We start from the raw sequence: 23694 nt of genomic DNA on the forward strand, positions 1-23694 counted from the left end.
GGGTTTTCCAAGTGGGAAAGTTGGCTGTGATCTATGGGAGAACAATATGGGAAACAATCTAACTGCTAATTTTTTGACCAATTGTGCAATTCATTGTGCAATTAATAAATCATTCTATAGAATGACCAACTCCCCGTTGGATGCAGTCAACATATAAACTGCTCTTTCATTTAGGCCAGGCCTGCACGTTATGATGGAATTAGATAAGAATTACACATCTTTGTTAGCTTGGTAAAAAAACATTCAATCACAGTAAAATATTGATAACTTCAAAGCTTGTAAACATGTGAAATGCAGATCATGACTTAACCCAAATATAATCTAAACCAAAAAAACACCCAAGCATTGCAGAACAGGCCTGATGTGTACATTAATATATGAAAAAGAAATATGAATTTTACTGATCTCCAGTCAGTAACAGTCTTGTACCAAATACAAAATCTTTACTTGCAACTTTGTCCTCTGCTTGGATCGTATACACCATCGCTTTCCTTCGCTTTCGCTTGACCACACGCTCACTACACACACAATACTTACACACGATACATACTGGGATACTGCCCAAAGGATACACTACTCTAATGACAATGTAAAATGTAAACATGTGGATTGTACTTTACACTGCACAAGTCCAGTATGTAGAATTTTAGTGGCTTTACGTTTTGGCACAAGTGGAATAAAATATTCCTAATTAGTGTATAATCATCCAAAAATAAGAATCATTGTCTTTTTATTACCTTAGAATGAGCTGCTTATCTACAAACAAAGCAAGTACCTGTATTCTCTCACAGAATACGCCATGTCATTTCTACAGCAGCCCAGAATGATCAAAAACCAGACACTGGCTCTAGATAGGACCATTCATATTGTCACATCGGCCACTATACTTTTCTTACACACTTGTTCTCAGGAGAAGTTTTAGTTGATTGCAATTTGCAATCTCACCGCTAGATGCCACTAAATGCTACACACTGGACCTCTAAACCTGGCCTTGTCATTTTTCCAAGATACTGCAAGCATACCAGTTTATCAGAATGCCCCCCTCTTCATTAATTTATGGTGTAAATGTCTTTAATTTAGTCAAAATCAATGTCCTCTGCTACTTTCATGTTTTTATTGAGGGTGGTGTGTCTCAAACAAAAGAACTGTTTTTTTAATTAATTCATGAAAAGGTTATAGTTTGGAGGTAATGGTTTCCACAGGACCGCAATATTGCTCTTGAATAAATAATTCGCCGGTCAATCAATAAATCACAAATATGTCTGGCAGGTGCAATTCATGCGGAATTGCAACTCAAAGCACTTTATCATTTTGTAAAAAGCACAAATATGAAACAGTGAAAAAAATACACTTCAATATCCTCAGTTGGCTGCATTGATTTGTACTGTCCCTTTAACATGTCGTTAGGTGTGTGACAGAATGATCCCCGAGCTTTGTGAAAGAGTCAAAGATTTTCACACATCTCATTGAGCGACTGGTGAGAGACACCACAGTGTGTCCTTCTCCTCACTTTGAAAATCAATAATGAGCCTCTGTGTGCTCATTCACGTGTCTCCATGTGTTCCTGGAGAGATGCCCGAGGCACAGATTTGTATTCATCACAACTGGATCGAGAGATTTTGGATTTTATGCCTGACCCCTGTGGAGATGTAAGAACTGACTCTGTGTGATGGGAGGGTTTGATCCCAGTAATACTTAAGTACTGCGGTTGGTTTGATATTTGTTTTAGAAAGGTCTGTGTCTCTCCCTTGTGGTCAACACATGAATGTGCAAAACAGTGGGATTAAAATGTTTGTGCAACAAAGTTTTGGAGAAAAAAATAATGAAGAATGATTCATCATAATTATGATCAGAAATACTTGGATCCTGTAACCCACCTAAAGGTGCAGAAAAAATGAAAGAATGAATCAAAACGAAAGAAAAGCTATCAGACAAATAATAAATACCACATTTATCACACATGCAAATACATGTGTATTACTGTATATTGTGTAATATATATTGTATAATTATTTGAATAATAAGACATAATAAGGGGCATATTCATTATACAACAAGGAAACTATAGACACTTTCTAAACACAGGTAAGCCATCAGCCACAAGTCCCAGTATTGCGATAAGTGATAAGCGATAGTGAAAGAGATACAGTCTCACATGGGCTGAGCTGACTGTGGTCAGTGACATCATGGGACAGAAGCTCTTCCTCATTCAATATGACTCCGGACGTTCAGGCCACTCACAGTTTTAAAGCATAGTTTATTCGGCCAAGTATACCAGCAACTACATTTAACTTGCTGATGGGCAATTATTAACATTAGAGAGGAGTCCTGTAAGAGGAGTTCACATTGAAGAAAGCAACTGTGTTCAGGTCAAGGAAGTAACAACTAAGATGACACCTTTGATGTTTAAAGATGCTTTCTGGGTGAGTCTATTTCTGTGGTCTCGTGCTTTGCTGAAGTTGTATCTGGTATCTTCACAATCATACAGTAATTGATCTTCAGGTTATTTATGTAGAATTGGCATGGGAAGTAAACTACATTTTTTTGTAGTCCTAAATTAGCCCAAATTTAGAGTGTAAGGATCAAAAAGTAAAAATATCATTGTTGAAATCTTGAGTTTCCACAAACTGTCTCTATCCTGTGCTACAAGTCTTTCCTCAGTATTTAAGCTACAGTGCTGTCTCAGACTACTGCTGTCTTCATAAGGGCAGTTTTATGAAGTAAGGTGTATGTTAACATGTCGCATACAACTATTTTTGGTAGAGCTAGTTCTGCATTTTTACCGCATAGTGTGTCCAGGATTGACTCAAGGATGTGTTGCAACAGTTGTTGAGCAATGCTGTTCATCGCAGTATTTCTCTAAGCTTATTCTATTTCTTCCTAATACAGGGGTCTGATTTCACTTGTCATGCCGGGTATGACGCTGTGATCCAAAGGTTACGAGATGGAAGGCAAATGTGCAAAGATGTGGAGGACCTTTTTAAGATGAGGTAGCATAAGTGTGTATTACTGAAACCAAAACTTGGGGTTTGTGGAAATTTTGTAAAAGCAACCAATGCAAATATTTGTGATAATTGTGGTATTGTGGACACCATGAAACAATAAGATGAATATCTCTATATACAGGCTATTATTAGTAGGCTACTGGAGTTTTTGTTATTATCATGACAAAACAGAAGTTTAAATTTCATCCCTAGACAGTATGGCTTGGATGATAATATCTTTAAATAAAGGTCCCGAAAAGCATATTTCATTTCTATAAGTAATCCCAAACTCATTTGCATCACAAAAGATGAACTATTTAGCTGATTTTAAGAGACTCCTATAATTAAAGTTTAGTGCGTCAATGAATGACAAGACTTCTTTCTGTGAGACACAAATACTCAGCACCACCACTTAAGGCTGATAACTAAGACGAGGAGTAAATTATAACTGTGGATTAATGTATTAAAATCTAGAACAAGGTCCTGGACAAAATAAAGGATAGATCATGCCATTGAAGAACATTGTATCATCAAGGGAAAATACATTTATGTTACTACTACCTCATTGATCTGTAGGGACATAAAACATTGAACTGTAAAGGGAAACTGAATGTAACTTCATGACAAAGAGCCAAGCCACAAAAGCTTCCACAGCAACAGAGTGAAAGGTGCAAATAATGGTATCTGTGCAAACTATAATGACAAGATATAATGATGCAGAATGTGCTGCTTATTAGGACAAGAACAAAATGGTACAGTTTTATATTAAATACTAAAACACAAATTCCAGGCTGCAGTGTGATGCATCTTTGTTCATACTACACAGGGCTCTAGCAGAGGAGAAGTATGGGAAGGAATTGGTGACTATTGCTCGCAAAGCTGGAGGACACACAGAGATCAGGTAAACACATCGACTGGCATTCAGAGTCTCAAGGCTATGAGGTCAATAACTTTACACACATACAATATCCTTTCTATATGAGTGTGACAAGGGTTATGCATTAATTTTGTTGAAGAACAATGTGATTCATTAAATGCTGATGCTAAAACTGACCTACAACACATAATATAACACATCAGTCAGGCGTCTGTGAGTCATATTTTCTTTAGGGGAAACACATTTCTGTCTGTGACAGGCCGTGTGTGTGTGTGTGTGTGTGTGTGTGTGTGTGTGTATGTGTATGTGTATGTGTGTATGTGTGTGTGTGTGATTAGCACCTACAGAAGCGACCCCTCTCTCACTATACAGTAGGTCATTATCTGAAGCTAGTTTCCTGTCTCTGTCGTGTCAGCCGCCTGCCACAGAGCTGATTACACTCTAAAAGTGACAACAGAAACAAAAGGCTCTAACATAAAGAAATGCTATTTTAGACATTAAAAGCAAAAGGCTTTTTCAGAGCTCTGTGAGATTTTGAGGTAAAAAGTCTGGATGGCAGGGATTGAATCTCCATGCTGTCTGTAAAATAATGAGCCACAGTTTACACTCTTTCAGCAAATACCAGAAAGGCGATCTTGATGGTATTGTTTCCCTAACTGTGCTGGTGTAGCTGCTTAGTCATCAGCATATAGACAGTAAAGCTGTACTGAACTTATTTGTTGTGTATGTGTTCTTGGAAAGAAATAGGAAGGAACACATTAGTCAAAAATAAGATGCTGAGTAACAGCCCTGGGGGAATTTAAAAATGTTGGGAGATAAATGTTGTTTGTTTTAAGTTTGCAAAGATCATTTTCCTCTTTGTGCCCTACAGAAAATGCACTACATTATGTCTGATCTTAAATGTGCACTGTTTTTCCAGCACCTTGAGAGCATCCTTTGAACTATTAAAATCACGTAAGTCATGGAGAAATCCAAACCAAAGCACATAATACCGCTGCAACTGTTTGTTTCTGCACTGTTGTTTTGCAAAGTTTAGAGTTGATTCATTTTGTTTTATTGCTGCAGAAATCGAAAACATCGGTAACTTTCACATCCAACTATCTGATATATTGAAAGAGGAGGTGAAAAAGATTGAGACATTCAGAGAACGGCAGAAAGAGCAGAGGAAGAAGGTACTGGGCAATCTGTGTTGCTTAACAACTGACTTGTTGTAAACATATAGAGGTGAGGTTCCACTGCCCTGATGAACATAATGTTAGATTTGATGGTTTACTCTAACTTGAGGCATACATGGATTATTACTCTTTATCTGTGTAAACCTATTGTAAGCCTATGGTCATTTAAATCCTTAATAAGAATAAGATAATAAGTATTTGCAATGCCTATTAATGGCCAAAAAAGCATGGACGACTAACATTCCTACAATGATAATAACATTCTAGTCATTAGTGAAAATTATACCTACAGAAAGTTCAACAAGTTATTGTAGCATTTCTGCTTTATATCAAGTTAGGAATAAGTCTAGGACTTTTTGTTTGAAGTTTCTACAGCATTTTAGGAACTGTGAGTATCAAAAGAAGTAACAGTACATGAAAATATTACATGTAATCTTGAAGTCTTAATTTTGTCCCTTCTGTTTCCCTCTAAAGTTTCAAAGCATCATGGAGAAGGTTCAGAAGAAAAAGGTTTCTTTGTACAAGAGGACCATGGAGGTAGTAATCACACAGGACTGATTTTCACTTTGTGATTTGATGCATGTTTCCGTCACTAACATGAACAGCAAACATTACGCAGGTCTTTAAGTCCTTGGTAGAACTCAATTGTTTTTGGTTTCTATTTTGGTCTCTCCCAGTCTAAGAAGACCTACGAGCTGAGATGCAGGGAAGCGGATGAGGCAGAACAGGGAGTTGAGAAGACAAATGCTACACCCAAAAACTCAGAAAAGGTACAATATTGAAATGAGCTACCTCACGAAAGTACTGTCAACTTCAATTCTTCAATTTAGACATCTGGCATTGAACCCCAAACTTCAATTTAGACATCTGGCATTGAACCCCAAACCTCAAGTTTTCAGTTAACAGGTCCATCAGCAGGTCAACATGAGTGATGGGATTCTTCTGCAATTATGCTAAGTGATGTAATTATGCAACATCTAGCAGGGAGGAAGTATAAAGAATGTGTATATGCTATTGTCACTTCCTTTAGAGGAGCTGTATGGTAAATGGACTTGCAATTGTCTGGTCTTCCCACTTCATATAGTGCTTTTGCGCTGCATGTCAAATTCACCCATTCACACACACTGGTGGTCGAGGCTGCCATACAAGGTGCCACCTGCTATTCAGTTTAATTCAAACAGCACTAGTGCTTTAAAAAAACTCAGGCCAGAAGTGTTTATGTTTTGCTATGGACTTGAAGCTTCCAGTCAACAGTTAGATGATAGTGGTTGGCAAAAAGTTAAACTATAACCACGACACAATTAAGCATGAGGATTTACTTCATGTAAGCTGTAAACTAACTAACAGCTCTCCAGTTCATGTATTAATAGAACTTGCAAGTTGCACTGGTGCTCCATGATCGCAAAATGCAACTTAATAGTAACTTCAGTGGTCTGGAGCTGTGTAACACACATCTCGCCTGCTCATACCATCACCCAGAAGAGAGATATCTGGATGGGCAGAGGAGTGTGTGTGAGAGGTATTTTGTTTATAAGTCTTTCTTTGTGTGTGTGTGTGTGTGTGTGTGTGTGTGTGTGTGTGTGTGTGTGTGTGTGTGTGTGTGTGTGTGTGTGAGATAGAGAGTGGGAGCAGAAAGCAAGAGAACTGAAACACAGAAGCTAGTCTTATGCCACTAGCTTAAAAAAATAAAAAAAATAATTCTCAATGTGATATAATCATTTTATACATCCCACATGGAACAAGCCGTGAAACATTCATTTGATATATCACCCACCTCTACCCCCAGGTTAACAATCTTAAGCACTGTTGCTGTTGTTAGCACCATTAATGGAGTTAGCACCACTAACTGCTGGCTCAGCCATCTCCATGCTGAGAACTGTGTGAAATCTGCCACAGACTCTAAATCATAGATATGCTCTCAATGTTGCATACAGCTCCTTTAAAGTACATTCAGCGTTACACATATCCCCAAAGGACCCCCATTATATACAAATGTTTGTATATTCAGAAGAGGTGCCAAAGTAACATTTCCAACACGTCTAACATTTTTGGGCCTTATGATGTTATGATGATGATGTTTCAATGTGATGAACTCTCTCCAGTTTTTGATGAGAGCTTATCAAAATGGTCATACATGTCACTTCCTGTGTAATATGTTTCGCAGGTACGCACTAGAGCCAAGCAATGCAGACAGGCAGCCAATGAAGCAGGTATGACCCAGAATCAGGTTTCACATCTCTTATTTCTATTTTTAACCTGCGTATTTGACTGATATTTCTCAATGAAGACACTTCTTTGCGTTCAATGCTGTGGTTCATTTCTAACTTTAACTATCTATAATGATACTAATCTAATCTCTCACAGAGAAGCTGTACTCCACTAACATTGTTCAGTTAGAAAGTGTTCGTCAGGACTGGGAAGAAACACACAAAAGCACCTGTGAGGTAATATGGACTATATTGCTTTACAACATGCATTGCTGTTTAAGGTAATCATAGCCCAGAGCAAGGGCCTCTAACCACACAGACTAGACCTCATGCCACATCCTGTCTCACAGCACCTCCCTACCCCTGACCAATGAGTAAATACACATTATCTTGCTTGCATTGATCTTGCTAAAAATGGAACAGTCAAGCAGTAACATACTTCATCATACAAGTCAAGATCTATCATCAATTTTCAAAGTGTGTTACATTTGGCATATGGGGCATTTCTAATACAGTGCGATGATACTGCCAGTGTGCAGTAATGAAGCAGGATGAGATGTAAGGACAAGGGGGGAAATAGAGAATAGTCAAGTTTCTAATTTGCTGGTATGATCTTGGAAATGATACTGTTGAAATCATTGCTGTGTACATGTTTCTCAGGTGTTCCAGCAGCTGGAGGGAGATCGCATCAGCATGCTTAGGTGTGCTCTTTGGGACCACTGCAATCATTTCTCCATGCAATGTGTCAAAGATGATGAGGTGAGCTCATTTTCTTTGTTTATTCAGTTTTAAATGGATAAAAACTAAAATGAACCCTCTGGAGTGAGTGTCTCACTTAAATGCTTGGTTTTCAGGCATTGCTAAAAAAAAAACAAAAAAAACAACTAAAAACTTATGTAAAAATTAGGGATTTCAATCACAGCTTTCATCATGATACAACAGTTTACTGATTCTTTGGACCATGAAACAGTATTTGCTGATACTCTATCACAAAGTCTGCAACAATATGATTTTAATCTGATTCAACTGAGCAGCATGCAACTGATATGAGAAAATGTCAGAAAATATCCTCATTGTCTTTTTCTTGGCTTGCCATTTAATGCCTCGTGCTAGGCCACTCGCACTGTTTGACTGTTTAGGACAGAGGTATGCTTGAACAGAGATGACACATACATGGCATGGGAATTTCAGAATAAAGGCATATCTTAAAGAGTATAACATGTAACAATGTTTACACTTTGCATTTATGACATAGGATTGCTGAATCGATAAATCAACCCAGATCTATGTATCATAACACCCCTAATACAAAGGTAATTTTAGTAGTAATTTATCATTAGAACTTTAGAAGCATTGAGATTGGTTAAGGCTATTATATAAGACTATTATAAAAGCTTAACCTAAACAAATCTATTTAATTTTAATAGGCATGTAGTGTAATGGCTCTATGGATATCAATCTTAGTTGGTTGCTTCACCACTGTTGTCCAGATTGAAATATCTCAACAACCACAACAACTATTGAATGAATTGCTATGAAATTTTATACATATTTTCATGGTCCCAAGAGGATGTGCTGATTTGCAAAAGTCAGCATGCTAACACACCAAACTGAGTCGGTATATATGGTAAACATTGTTCCTAAATGTTGACATGTTATGTCTGGCACTCTGTGCATGATAGCATACTGGTGTTGGCATATAGATTAGCACAGTCCGGCGCTAGTGTGGCTGTGGATATGTTGACTCTTTCTTGATAGCAAGAACGACCAGCACATGTTGCCAACCATTTAGTAGATGATTTTGCAAAAGCCCCTTTCATGCATGTTGAGTTCCTTATTTCATTTAAGCATAAATAACTGCAGTTGAAATGAAAGTCTCTCACCATAGAAATGTTGACCAATTGAGTTATGCGGAACTGTGTACAGTTGTGACTTCAATGGAAATTGCCTTGTTTTCAGTTAAACGAGGAGGTGAGGAAGCTACTGGAACAATGTGACATCACCACAGACAACAATTACTTCATAGGGATGAAAAGCACCGGATCAAGGCCTCCAGGTGAGCTGTCATGGTGGGTAAAGTGTTTAATGACAAAGAGTCTACTCAACATTTAGATTGTCCTTTCCCCTTAAGAGAAAACCACTAATTTGAGGAGAGAAGTGAGAAAAGTTGCCATTACAAAAGAACGTGTTTCAGTACTCAACTTTTAACCTATCTTTCCGTGGACACACAAGCAGAGAGCAAGTCTTAACCTCACATCTCAAATTAGCAACTTCTCTTTTCCTCTCACAGAGCCAATATTGTTTGAGAGCTACTACAAGACGGACATGTCCAGGGACCACAATGGCCAAGCTCATTTCTCAGGAGGAGGAGAGATGATGATGAGGTCTGACACAACCCACCTCGAAGGAGGAATCAGTAGGAGACAGCATTGTTACAGGACAATCTGCCAGGGTTAAGGGTATAACACGTGAACACTTCTAGGTTGATGTGGTGAGACAAAAAAAATGCTGTCTCCTCCTGGTTCATCTATCTTCAGTGCCTTTTTCTGTTTTGAACACTTCCAAAAAGATAATCTACACATCTGAAAGAATCAAGTGCAGCTGATTTTTCAGACCTATTCGTCTGTAAATCAGAACATTTCTGTGCGTATCCTAAATATCTCCCCTGATCTGAATTACTTAGGTGCTCGGATCCCCTTCTTACAAGTCCTGTAAGCATCTGTGTGGACAGTCTTCACAACTCACAATCAGTGCTGACACCTTTTGGTGAGTGAAAGTATTGCCTTCACTTTTTAGATCTCTCTTACACCTCATTGTGGAGAGTAATACATGTTTTAGCCAATTTATGTTCCTATAGCAGATCTTTTAAGATGGAATATAGATTGACATATTTAAAATTCAAGCTCAAATTTGACCTTTTAGCAACCTCAACACTGAACATAACATTTATAAAAAAAAAAGGCTAGGTGTGTTAAATTAAAATCACTTACAGTAATAAATCCTTTTTACACAATTCAAGGTGAAATTATATAAACTAAAGCTTAGTACAAAAAAAAGAACATTTTTCTTTCCTTGGTAGTATTCAGTCTATTGTGCTTAAAAAACACCATACACTCTATGGGATTCACGGGCACAGAGTTCATTTCAACATTTTGGGGGGCCACCTATGAAAAAGGGGGTAACGGTGCGCTCTGCCAGTGAACTTTAAGCATCAAACATTGCATTTCCTGCATTTTGCAAAATTTTTATGCACCACTTTGTGCCTTTATTGCATCAATTTATGGTGCAAATGTCTCTAGTTCTGTTAAAGTAAAAGTCCTCCTCTGTTTTCACATTTTATTGAGGGGGATGCACATGTTCCAAATATTGAAAAGGATGTGCAATACAATGTATTTCATACATGAAGTTTTGTTTCTCAAAGAAGTTCAAATTTTGAATCTGAAATATCTCTGGCATCAGCTGACATTTCAGATGAAGGGTATGCTCCCCTACCAGGCCTCCAGCGTGCAGCATCATCAGCCACAGTTTCAGCAGATGAAGACATCTACATCGTACTATATGAATATGCTGCACAGGTAATTACTAAGAAGATGTTTTTTAGTATTATTTGCAATACTAAGATTTATGGCTAGACATGTAACCAAATTTGTCAATAGAAGAAAATCATTGTTCTGATTGTACAGTATGTTAAAAAGACAATGTAGGTATTCAGGTTTGATGAAGAGATTTCAATGATGATGGGCTTGTTAGTGTCACTCGGTTGTAACTAACATTTATTATCTTTGTTCATATTGCATGGTCAGGAAGGGGATGAGTTGTCTGTCAGTAGAGGGGACATGGTCCAAGTGTTGGAACGAGGAGATGATGGCTGGTGGACAGTGGAGAGGAACGGGATGACTGGACTGGTGCCAGGAAACTATCTGGGCCAATTCTGAATAATAGACCATAGGAAATCTTAATACAGACAAAAAAACAAGAAATACAGATACATATAAACAGAGGAATGACGCGCACCAGGGTTGCAACTAACGATTATTCTTATTATCAATAATCTTATATTTTCTCGATTGATTCGTTGATGTTAAAAAATCATGTAAAATGCAGCGTAACTTTCTTGAGCCCAAAGATGATGTCTTTAAACTGTATTTTTTATCCAACCAACAGACCAAAAGTCCAAAGCTACTAGCATTTATTATCATGTATGACCAAGATACACATCACCTTCTCACATGTGGGAGGCAACCAACAAGTGGCAAATATCAGCTATTCAATGATCAAAAAAGGTTCAGCTGAATTTTCTCTCCATTAACTGAGTAATCAACCAGTTATCACAGTTCTACAACACATACTAAGTTACACCCCAAAACATATGCTGAGAAATACATGCAAGTGTGCATCATATGTCAAGCTTGCACAGGCACATGAATAAACATAAACACAAACCACTTCACCCATTCGTTCATATGCAACACATTCACATTTTTGATCCTTCAAAGATGTGAGATAATGCCCAAACATGTAACTTGATTTCTGAACATGACTTGAAAAGCTGGCATCCTTAGGTAGGCAGAGGCTAATTGAGCAAATTACTCCTTGCTTCTTAACACAGTAAAGTTTTCTCAAATGATATCCAAACTGAGACTATTATTTATTAATGATTACCTTGTCATAAAAATATATTAGGCTACATTGCTGCTGTTACCTAATGTACTGCACAGCTGGAAAACTCCTGATGCTCTCTCATGCTGTGCAGCACACTTTCATCGGACAGAAGAAAGAAACTATCTGGTGCTGAAATTTTCGATGGATAACTGAAACATTTAGTATGTTTTAGAATGGCTTCCAGTGTCATTGCTCTGACAGTATGGCACATTTCCAGCGTGAATCTAAAGCAAGCAAAAACAAGTTTCAGAAAATGTAGGCCCAGCTGTTTGGTTTAGCACAATTTGATGTTGTAATCCATAAGTTAGCATTAAATGAAGTCAAGCGCGTATGGCGTTAGCGGCAGAGTTTTGAGGTGGAAAATGGTGTAGCATGTTGAAACAGCTACTTTGGACGGATGCAAAGCATGATAATTACACACTTACATTTTGACATATTGTGGTATTTCAACTTCCCCACACAGCTCGACACAGGCAGCCTTTTAACCCGGCAGGGCACGTACCTGTTTTCCTCAAGTCCCAGTTTGCGTTGTCCGTTGCAGTAGCGATGTTTGCGCTGTTAAACTCGCCCAACTTTACAGCATTGTCCTGCTGCTTTCACGTCTCATAATCCTCTGAGAAATATGTTGGAGATCCTTAAAACCTTTTAGTGTCTCCGAATAACACACACGGGAAACAAAAACAACAAAAAAAAAAAACGACGTCTTCTCTGGCTAGCTTATAGGCTAGTTCCTCCACAACGACCCTGTAAATTAAATCTTGGTTTGGTGTAAACAAAGTCCCGTGGCTGGAGAGCACCGAGGAGTTTAATGCCAAGTTTTTCTTCAAAAGACAGAATGCCATATGTGTGCTGCAGATAATCCTCATCATTCATGGTATGAATTATTTTGAAGACATAAAATCTTTTGCAAACTACGAGGCAGCGGGGCAGCAGGTAATCAGCCCCACCTGGCATCAAATGCGTGCCATTCGTTCTAATTGGCAGGCTTTGCGCATGCGCATTGTGGTTTTCCTACATGGGGTATTTCCATTTAAACACCTATGGTCATGACAGGTGACACTGCGAGACAGCTGAGCTCTATAGTGGTCTCTGGAGCCTAGCGCATTTAAAACACACTCTAGAAACTTCGAGCTATTATCCATAGACTGAGTCTAAATTGTAGTAATAACAAATTTAAAAAACAGATAGAGAATTAGATTGATTTTAAATTCCTGAGTACCACTTCGGTTTTTCTGCTGCCAGCAGGCGGTGCTTTGCATCTCATTTGTTTTTGTTTCTTAGGTTCAGCATGTACAATTACTTCTTCTTTGTATGTTTGTGAGCTGAGGAAGATACCAGTAATTATATGTCTGCTGCACATTAAGAATTTTCTGTGGCCACTGGGTAGACCTTCAGCTGCTTAGAGAGGCCTACTGCTGTATGGTGGTAGCAGCTGATGAAGATCAAAATACAAAAATTACCTTTATATAAGAAAATATTTTTTCACATCTGTCAAATGATGTCATAGCTACTTGTTTAAAAATGTTTTTAAAAATTAATATATATTTTCATGTCACTGATGAACTATCAAATCCTTGCCTGTTAGTATGGATTAACTGGTAACATGTTCACTTTCATGTAAGAGCATGTGGATAAAATGGAAATTAAACAAGTCCAGTTGAAATGTATGAGTTTATTTGTCCCCTGCCTCTTCTCCAGTCTATACACAATTTTGTTCATCATTGTTTTTTCTGCGGCACTACAGCAGCTAAATATCTAGGGGTCAACTTAACAGCTCAAAAATATCAAAACGGTGCACAATTTCACAACAATGTATAAAATAATGTGTTGTAATTCTTTATAGCAGGTTTATAACTGACAAACTAAACAGAGGGAAGTCTCTGACTGTAACAAACTGAGTCTACACATACACAGGTCTTCCGATAACACTGGTAATACTCCTACTAAAAGCACTGAAGTCTAAAAGGTTCATCCACAATTTATATAATTGGCGATGCCTCACTATTGAAGCCTGATTCAGTGACTATCCACACCAAAACAGACTGTACATTATTCACAACCTGAATATTTGTGAATATGAAGAAGTCTTTCTACCAATCATGGCTTTGAGAGACAAAACGCAGAGCTGATCCGCAAACAAAAATGACTGAGATAAAATACACTGAATCTGATCTGTCTATGGTAAAACATTTTTACATTTTCACAAAATCTGGTCAAACCGGGTTCTTAAGAACAGTGTACAAGTTTGTTTTAGTATAGATTTTCCATTCACAACCATGAAATACAGTATCTCCAGAGCTCCAGCCGTAGTGCAAACTAACACACCAGGAAATACATTCCATACAATAATCCCATCCATAATTTCACACATTTTGCTCTCATTTACTTCTCATCATCCTTACTGGGGATGAGCCCAAATTCTACAAAACCACAATTCAAAGAAAAAAAAATCTGCATCAACATCAATAATGTCAATTAGCCATATACAACTTTGGCTTCTGTAAATATTTCAATATTTGTAAGGAGAGGAAAAAAAGAGCATTTAAAGTTACTTACAAAGCATGTCAATAAATAACTGTTTTCCCCTTGAAGCTCCCACCCACCCAAACCACATCATCAGTGTTCGCTACTTTATCATGAATTGTGCAAGGTGTGCTTGAGCTTATATAACTACAGCTGAAATCTACTGTGGACATGTCTGGTGACGCTCCTTTTGATTTTTCGAGTGCTTCGTTGGTTGGGCTGCGTTCTTCATGCATAGCTGTTGGTTGTGACCAGCAGCTCGTACGCCGGGTCATGACTCCTCCTGCACAGCACCACGCAGGCACAGAGCATGCCCAGCATCTGCAGGCACACAGGAGGGGAACAGATGAAAAGCTGTTATTGGGCAGGAAATAATGCAAATGTTATCAAAAAGCAATAACTACTGATCACATGCTATTCTAACTCTAAAAAAAGCATCCTGATCTTGTGGAATGATTGATTTTTTTCAACTCGATGCTTCTATGGGAATTCACACTGTGTAAGCAAATAATGTGAGGACCATCATCTTTTCACACATCCAGGATGCATGGTGTGTTATGATGAGTATCCTTGAGTTTAATATTAAATGATAGGCCATGTTGTCTTAATCGCTGCTTTGGGAGAAGGGGTTTCCTGGTCAGCGGCAAGCATGCTGAGCTGTTTAACACACTAAAAAATCCTTTGACACAATTAGGTCAGAGCTTCTGTCAGATCAGCTTGTACCAACAAAGATGACTGCTGCTTTAATTATGCTCCCAATAAACATGCTTTTGGCCTAATTTAAATACAGTCATGGAATAAGATGTGTGGTTTTTCTGCAATGAGGCTGCGGTTTGTTGTGAATGATTCCCCCGCAGTGTAAATTACTCCACCTGCCTATAGTCCCGTCTTGGTTTTAGTATTGCGTTCCCATCTTTCCTCCAAAATACATACTGATTTGGATTATAACAACTCCAGACTCCCAGTTTTCTGCTTTACAACAACAGAACAGCGGTCAGACAATTGGACAGGTTTATATGCATCCGCGGTTCATCTGTATTATTTAAACCACTCATTTACAAGTAAAAAACAGATAATTATCGGATTTTGTATTAAAGTGAAGAGTGCAAATTGCAACCAGCTGAAACTTCCCCCGTGTGCCTGGTGGGAACTCCCAATTTTGATTCTGTGTTAATTGTTAAGGCGATTTTTACTGGGAGCCGAATTATCCACAAACAGACCAGGCAATTAAAACTGGTAAAAACATTAAATAAAGCAGTTTCCAGTTACAAATCTGTGTTTCTCTGATGCTGTTCAGCTCGTCGTGGAGGGGCTTCATCATAAATATAACATAAAAATGGAAAGGCAAATGGCCCTCTGTAGAGGCAGTTTTTGGTTTGTCCATTCAGGGCTACTATAGAAACATGCTGGTGCAACATGGTGATCATGAAAACAGATCATGTTTATTCTATTGTCATCCATTTCTGCAAAGTTATCTTTGAAATTGCTGAAGAAAATCTCTGCACACCTGAATGTGTGACAGGTGTGTCGGAGGACGGGACAATCTAAAGACAAAGAGAGAAACTCTCACAAACTGTCCCACTTACTGCTGACATATTTACTGAGTGAAAAACAACTACATTGTTTTGTGCGGGAGTTCCTCTCATTGTCTTTAGATAAAAAATATCAATTCTACACACTAGAACTTTAATTTTATTAATATTTACCTTTGTATATTTACTACCAAAAATAAGAGGCTTATTGTTATTGTGATTGTTTAACTTCTGAAACCTGTCCCGACCACTTTTGTTGCTGCATTGCTGAGTTCAACTAAGATTTTTTTTTCTGTTTCCCCCACTGATCATGCCACACTCCGTATCTTCCTTACCTGTATAGATGCAAAAGTAAGTGCAGCCCATATGACATACATCATGATCTCCTTTAACTTCTTCACTACCAGAGCTTCACAACCCTACGACAAAAAAAAAAATCAAGTTTCAAAAGGCATAACAACATTTCTTAAAACAACAACCTTTTACATTTTACATCTGTTTGTGCCAGAGAAAAAATACATTTTTCATTCATAACTTAAACTTAGTTCTGTGGTTTTAGTGAGTATAGCCCTAAATTTGAGCATCTTTTTTTTTTTTTTTTTTTTTTGTACCTCTTGGTAAAGATCTGCTGGTCGAGTAAGAGTGCCGGTACAGTTGCTGATGCTGGGCTGACAGCAGCTGACTGGGACACTGTTATTCTTGGATTCCTTAAACCAGCGCGTGTTCCTCCAGTCAGAGTAGTTGTGAATGCCACAGCAGTGAAGCTAAGAGAAGAACAGAGAGAGAAAAAGAGTCTAGAGTAAAGACTACAATTAAAAATGTGTTTCACACTCTGTAATATGCATACATGAAAATAATATACTTTTAAAAAAAAAAAAAAAATGTCAGTTTTCATCAAAACTGAAATGTCTGTTCACATTTGGATTTTAGCCGGGAAAAAAATATGTTTGATGGGAAGGACTCTCTTCCTCACCTGCCTCTGCACATAGTCGATAGCACGGCTGGGAGCATCAGTGTTGGTGCCGTTGTATTCGTTGTAAACCTTCTGGATCGAGTGATTCACCTCATCTTCCACCTGAAGCAAAAGCACAGCAGCTGTTACTGTCCCTGTTCAGTGACTGTAATTTTCATATATTATCTCTAAGGGACAGTTTTTCACAGTATTATAAAACTAATTTACAATGTAAGCCCTTAGGTAACACTCTTACACAAAGGGGATTTGAAATACATGAGCACATTTAAACAAATCAACATTAATTAGTCATAGCCAAGGAAGTTTTGAAACGATAACAGGATGCAACAATATTTTTTTAACCTAATGCTATGAATTCAATTTTATTTTCTATGTGAAACAATCTGAAACAAATCACACATACAGATGCAAATGTTACTATTTGAGAGCATCTGATCAAATGCTGCAAACTTAGCCCCACTTTCATTTCCCAGTACTTGCGAAACTACTCGTGTAGTCCAATGATTCCAGTGAGACAGTGTTTACCTTTGCCCTGTATATGTAGCCAAGCACCACCACCACACACTCTGTTACAAACACCAGCAGCAGAATGGCAGCAAACTGAAATGACAACAAAGACACACTGATCAGAGGCTCGCTAATACGGTGAGTTAAATAAAATGATTGTTTCACACTGCTTTCAGTGCCATTAAATGAAAAATGTTCCGTCTTTGTGGTCTCTTAAGTATGTAACAGAAATGTTGCATGTGTGCTCTTCCTCTGAAACTCAGTTTAATCTTAAAGTCAAAGTAGTCCACACTCACAGTAGCAAGACCGCAGGAGCTTTCACGTATTGTTGCACAGCAGCCAATCAAGCCGATGATGAAGAGTAGGGTCCCGACAGCTATTATTATGATTGCAGGAATCAAAGTGTACACATCTTCAAAGAAGTGATCATAGTCGTCATATGTGATAAACACATAGGCTCCAATGTAGCATAAAATTCCAGCTGCAGCCTGCAGAGTGAAAATGGAGAGACAGGAGTTAGACAGACAGGGACGGTGAGAGAATATATTTAGAATCTGCCTCCTCTTTTTGTCTTTTTTTACACTATCAATATATGGTTTTGCTCTATGGGTCTCAAATAAAAATTTCATTTAACTGTTCAACTACGTATGGCTTATAAAGCATTTCCTTTTTTTTAGTTAAATGATTAGTTGTTGATTACTTTTCCTTTCATTATAATCTACTATGCAGCACAGTATTTTAGTTTGGTAGTGTATTACAGTGTGTGTTGTATGTATACTACACTGCTCCTTCGCAGCCTGCATTGGCTACTAGTGGCTGTTCAACTAAAGACACTAGTATTTGCCTGTTGTGCTGTGAATTGCTCAGGACCGCACTACATCCAGCACATGGTCAAACTATACACACTAGCCCTCCACTATGCTCTGCTATTACAGCATTTACAGCGTCAGGCATAGGTTTAGATTTCAGGGGGAGACAAAGGAGACAGTTCAGTATTTAGAGCACAAAAATGTCTCCCTCCAAAACAATAACATGAAAGTAGCAATGAACTTTTATTTTGGCAAAATGTGACATTTCCACTTGAACTGATACAGAAAAAGCACAAACTTGTGCAGAAGAATTCAACAGAATGCATGAAATTAATTGTCTGATGCTCAAAATCTCCTGAGGGAGGACCCTACAGCCCCGTTTCATATGTGTCAGCCCAAAAGTTGAAACCTACACCCATGGCATCAGGACTGCAGAATCTCAACACATCTTCTGTTGCAGACTGAAAACACAGACCTACTCTGTCCAGACTGCTCCTAGGCCCAAAAAATACTTCACTTTTTCATTAAATCTCTTACTTTTTTTTCCTATGTAGCACTTGAAGAAGTTCAGCAAATTTTCTGAAGTTGATGCATTTTTTGGGTTGTAACCATATGTGTGAGTGCATATGAAGGTTTACATACTGTCATGTTGTAGGATCTTTCAAAGTATCCCTTGTCTTTTTTCCCCTTCACATTCAGAATGATTATGATTGCATTGTAAACCTTTTGCAGGTTGCTTCTGGCAACACTGTATTTAACCAAGGTCATGCCATTAAAGAGCCATTCAAGATCAATACAGAACAGTATAATGGCAAGAGATTAAAAAACTTGTTAAAAACAAATAATTCTGAAATAAAATATGCATAACTTCATACATAAGCAACACTTCTTATCTAGATCCAGCTGAATAATAGCAAAGACAGACTGGTGCAATATGAACTGGGCCACCTGCTACCCCTGCTTTATTCAGCCATCCTCGGAGATGATATGGTCCTTTTTTTCCCAGGATAAACGCTTTATAGCTTTGTTTATCCTTCTTGTTTTCAATAAATATGAATCTATCTCTGTTAATTTCATGATATAATCAATGGCTCGGATAAACACTGCAGGTAAACTCAGCAGGACCTGGCAGCTGCTGCATAACGTCATAGCTACAACTTGTGGGCGGCTGCTGCCGACACACCGTGGCTAACCATCACATTATTGTTTCTCCTGTTAGTGCCCATCACTACAAAAGTGACGCTGTGTCCGTGGATATCCCGGATCCAAAAGCAGCTCGTCTGTCGCCAAACTGCGGACTACAGCGCATCTCTGGCGCAGTTTGCTAGCCTGCTAACGCTCTCCCTCATCTCTGCTGGCCTCAGTGGGATGCTGCTGCCGCTGCTGCTGCTGCTGCTGCTGCTGCACATTGTTCAAACAGCCGTCGTTTTCTTACCCAGAATATGAGATTGAGAAAAACCAAGACGGTTTTGGATGACGTGATTCCACACTGTCCCATGGTAACTTGAGCTCTACAATGAAAACTGTATCTATAAAAAATATATAGATGCACCTGCACCTTTGCTGTTATAATAATAAAATGGCTTCGGTGGTCCTGCCCCACTGTGCGGAGTCGTCTGTGCTCGACCAATCACAGCGCTGCAAAGAAAAAGAGGTCACGTGCCCCGATGACGTCACTATTCAAAACAAACAGTCTGATGGGGGATATTTGAGCATTAAGCCCTGAAACAAAGTAACATGTTACACGATGCATTCTGTGGAAAGAGTATTCAATATTACTTTTGTAACTAACTCGGCGGATGTCTGTCTCTCTAAAATTGCACTATAAACTACTATAAACTCTGTTTCTACTGCCATACTTGTATATAATATATTACCCGGTACAATAAAATCCACCTGCCTTTTGCTCCCACCACATTGCACCATATTGCACATGTGTAAATATATATAGCATATTTATGTGTATACATTGTGTGTATATATTTTTTGTCCTTGATTTTGTCGTTCTACTTCTTTGCACCGTTAGTATGAAGAGAAATATATTTTCGATTCTAACAGACATGGCAGAGTTGACAATAAAGCTGACTTTGACTTAATAAAAGTGAAATACTGCACCCCATTTATTACACACAGCCCATATAACTGTCCTGTTCAAAACAATTTCATACAAGGCCTTACAAATTTATTTAGCATTATTTATACACCATAAAATTATTTTAAATAAATTCAGTTGGATGATGCCACAGAAGGGAGAAAAAAGGTGTGTGTTGATGGGGATCAAAAAGGGGAGGCCCTTCAATATTTTTTAAGCACTGGGAAGGAAGTTATGGTTTTTGATTTGGCTCGGGGCAGGGACATTTAACTTTAAATGGTTGTGTTTTGTATGTTTTAAATACCCTCAGAGCCCCAAAACCTGCAAGCGGGTTTGAAAGATATCATTTCATAATCTCTAACATCTCCAAACTCACCATTTATCATAGCCAGAAACTATGAAATATGGTTATTTATGATGAAGGGAGGGTCATGCATCTTCCTGCAGTAACTCAGGGAGGCTTGAGGGAAAATATTTGTAGCTTTTGGGAGGGTCATGATTTTTTTTTTTTAAATCCAAAGCCACACCCCAGCAACGTCCGTACTCTGCTCAATAAAGTGCAGTACCTTAACTACATCCAGTGCTGTCTCCATCGAGTGTCATCTCTCCAAGTCTATCTGATCAGCAGCTGAGTGTTTTTTGAAAAATATTAACTTTATCCAAGTAGTTTGTGTTGCTTTCTTAGTGAAAGGGCTTGAATTTAGGCAGTGTAGACCTGTAAAAGCTCAGCTACAATCTCTTGATTACAAGTGCATAGCTTTTACTGCTGCTGGTTCAACGGTTTGTTTGAGGGATTTCCTGTAGATTCCTCTTTTGAGCATATACTGTACTAAAAAAAAGTATACTGCACTAAAAAAAGTATCAGCACAGAGATATGTTCATGTGTAGTATCAGTTTTTCTGCCAGAGGGTGGCAGTGTAGCATTGCTAGTTTTACACTGGCGTTAACTGAGTGGAAAATGTATCAGGTGTAATCAGTTGGTAAAACACTCTACAACCTCATGATATTCCTTATGATGCCTACATACATTTTTCAGATGTTCAATCTCAGGCCTGAATCAGGTAATAATATACGCATTGTACCCGGACAGTCTCTTCGTAAAAATGAGTGAATGTAAGAATCATGTGAGATGCCCTTTCCATCTCTGCATAAACCTGTGGCATCTCTGTATCTCTTATGAGGGCAAGATAGATTACTCAATCCAAAACTGGTGCCTTCAGGGCACCCAATCAATAACAACTTGGACTGGTGCCCAAAGTCTGGTTTTTATTGAGTTAAAGCTTGCAACGTTTGTCTCTGTCAGCTTTTGGTGTTCACACTGAGTACTTGCAAATTCAAGTAGAGGCCAAGGATACTACTGTTGACACAACATACATCTGCAGCTTGAATTATGCATCAGGTTTACCTGTCAGCTGTGAACTGAGACATTATTTAAACAGAACAAATTAAAAACAGAGAAACCAGGAGATTTGTGTCGAAACAAAGACAGGATACTAAAAGTTTCAAAAGCATATACAGTACATGTGCAAGAGTTTGGCTTTAACACTGGAGATGGGGACACAGATGAAGCGTGACGGCTGTTTGGTTAATGTTGGGTGAAATTACCTTGGCTACAATTACCCCCCAAAAAATGGCTGTGGTTGTGTTTACGCGTTTTGCTTCTCTTTCACATGTTAGGCAGAACATCACTTTTTTTTTTCATGCAAGTGAATTCGAACTGCCATTTCAGTGAAGTGACAAAAATGAAAAATGATCATAAATCACAAATGCAAATTGAGTTGCGTTGACAGGATATTAATTTTTGTAAACAGAGTGGTTTTCTACTGTCTGTTCTAATTAAAATGCTCTCACATGACATATGAAACCTATTTACAGCCAAAGCTTTAATTAGTGAAAGACAAAACTGTCCAAGAAACACCCTCATAGAAACAAATGATAAATCATGTCACTATTTTTCTTTCCAAAATATGAGCAAATAAAGGGATTACTGATTCCACTGGACTAAATTTGTCACACAGCAGCAGTTTAACATAACAAACCATGATCTGGATGACATTGCAGCAATAAAAACATGCCAGATGACCAACATTTGTCTCTCTGTTATAAGAAAATGAAAATATCAGTATTAAAATTTCCATTTAACATATTCAAGATGAAGAAATCTACAAACTGGCCAGTGTCTGTGGCAGATGATGATTGTATTTATTTAGAACTTGATGTAACTGATTAGCCATTAAAACCTAACCTGATATTTAGTTTTTATCTTCTTTTGTAGTCTTCTTTGCTCATTGTAATTCTTTATAAGCCGTATTTCTCCCACTAGCTATTCTGTATAACATATCTAATACACTCATTTTCCACTGGTATTTTTTTGAGTCTTTAAGCTGCATTACATTTTTTTTGTGATATGTTTTATCACATCACAGCACAGAGTTTACTGTCCTCTTGTATGACCATCTATTAATATAGAATTAATATAGATAGACAGAATTCAATGCAAAGTGAATATACAAAATATTAGGGATATCGTTTTGTTATGAATGTCAGTTCAACCCACACCTCAAATGTCTCAAGGACTTAAGTCTTTCTCTTACTTTTTGAGCTTTCTTCCCTCCTTTCCATTTACATAGCCTATATTTATTTACTTATAGTGAATAAATTTTAATGATCCACTCCTGCCAACAAAATAATGATAATTTACAGTGGAAAAAATAAATAAAATCATATTTGTGCATGAATAAAATATTCTTTCTCCGTAATTTGAATTTAAAATGGTCTTTTATCTTTGGCAAGAATCAACTCTCCTGTGAATTTGCAGACACATAGCTGTTCATTTGTGTAGGTCGACCGAATAAGGGATTACTGGATAAATCTGAGTGTATAAACGAGCGCAGCATTCATCGGAGCAATGGGGCAAATTCAAAGTGAACAGCTAGTACAGAGATGCTAAATTGAATCTCTCATTCCCCCAGGAGTGAGAGCATACGTCACGGGTGATCTGTGACACACTCAAATTGTGTGGAGACATTACCTTCCTCAACAGTTAACACTCTGCAACATGTTTGGATCTGTAAGTCATGAGAGGACAGTTAGATTCACTCATTCACACCCACCCTTCCACCAACACACACACACACACACACACATACACACACAAATTAATAATTATTTTATAAACACATCAAGCAACAGCCTGCATGAACTTGCTTGAGATGTCAAGTTAATTAACAAAAGACACAAGATTTGCATTTGACGGTGAAATTTCTCTCAGTATTCAAATACAGACTGACACAACTTGTGTATCAGTTAAAAAAAAAAAAAAAAAAAAAAAAAAAGCTGTGGCTGACTTATTA

At 38.0% G+C, this 23694-nt stretch overlaps 2 protein-coding genes across 2 annotated transcripts; one reads left to right on the plus strand and one right to left on the minus strand.

Moving 5' to 3' along the window:
* Positions 1-2228: 2228 nt before the first annotated feature.
* LOC121961158 (proline-serine-threonine phosphatase-interacting protein 1-like) lies at positions 2229-13568 on the plus strand. The gene is made up of 15 exons (XM_042511075.1): positions 2229-2423; positions 2890-2990; positions 3811-3885; positions 4781-4815; positions 4927-5033; positions 5511-5573; positions 5714-5806; positions 7201-7246; positions 7401-7480; positions 7904-8002; positions 9203-9299; positions 9534-9627; positions 9927-10009; positions 10703-10818; positions 11047-13568. Exons 1-15 carry the CDS (start codon positions 2391-2393, stop codon positions 11176-11178), a joined length of 1254 nt encoding a protein of 417 aa, XP_042367009.1. The 5' UTR covers positions 2229-2390; the 3' UTR covers positions 11179-13568.
* Positions 11311-19757, minus strand: LOC121961244 (tetraspanin-3). Its single transcript, XM_042511194.1, has 7 exons — positions 19685-19757; positions 17737-17928; positions 17459-17533; positions 16934-17035; positions 16572-16724; positions 16296-16379; positions 11311-14749 (listed from the first exon to the last, which is right to left on the minus strand). Exons 1-7 carry the CDS (start codon positions 19745-19747, stop codon positions 14657-14659), a joined length of 762 nt encoding a protein of 253 aa, XP_042367128.1. The 5' UTR covers positions 19748-19757; the 3' UTR covers positions 11311-14656.
* Positions 19758-23694: the final 3937 nt, after the last annotated feature.

Source organism: Plectropomus leopardus, chromosome 1 (genome assembly GCF_008729295.1).
Source record: "Plectropomus leopardus isolate mb chromosome 1, YSFRI_Pleo_2.0, whole genome shotgun sequence".
NCBI lineage: Eukaryota > Metazoa > Chordata > Actinopteri > Perciformes > Serranidae > Plectropomus > Plectropomus leopardus.

Coding starts and splice junctions, on each gene's coding strand:
- LOC121961158 (XM_042511075.1), top strand. CDS start 2,391: ATGACACCTTTGATGTTTAAAGATGCTTTCTGG. Junction 2,424..2,889: donor TGTTTAAAGATGCTTTCTGG/GTGAGTCTATTT, acceptor TTCCTAATACAG/GGGTCTGATTTCACTTGTCA. Junction 3,886..4,780: donor GGAGGACACACAGAGATCAG/GTAAACACATCG, acceptor CTGTTTTTCCAG/CACCTTGAGAGCATCCTTTG.
- LOC121961244 (XM_042511194.1), bottom strand. CDS start 19,747: ATGGGACAGTGTGGAATCACGTCATCCAAAACCGTCTTGGTTTTTCTC. Junction 17,534..17,736: donor GCTCCTGCGGTCTTGCTACT/GTGAGTGTGGAC, acceptor TTGTCATTTCAG/TTTGCTGCCATTCTGCTGCT. Junction 16,725..16,933: donor TCGACTATGTGCAGAGGCAG/GTGAGGAAGAGA, acceptor TTCTTCTCTTAG/CTTCACTGCTGTGGCATTCA.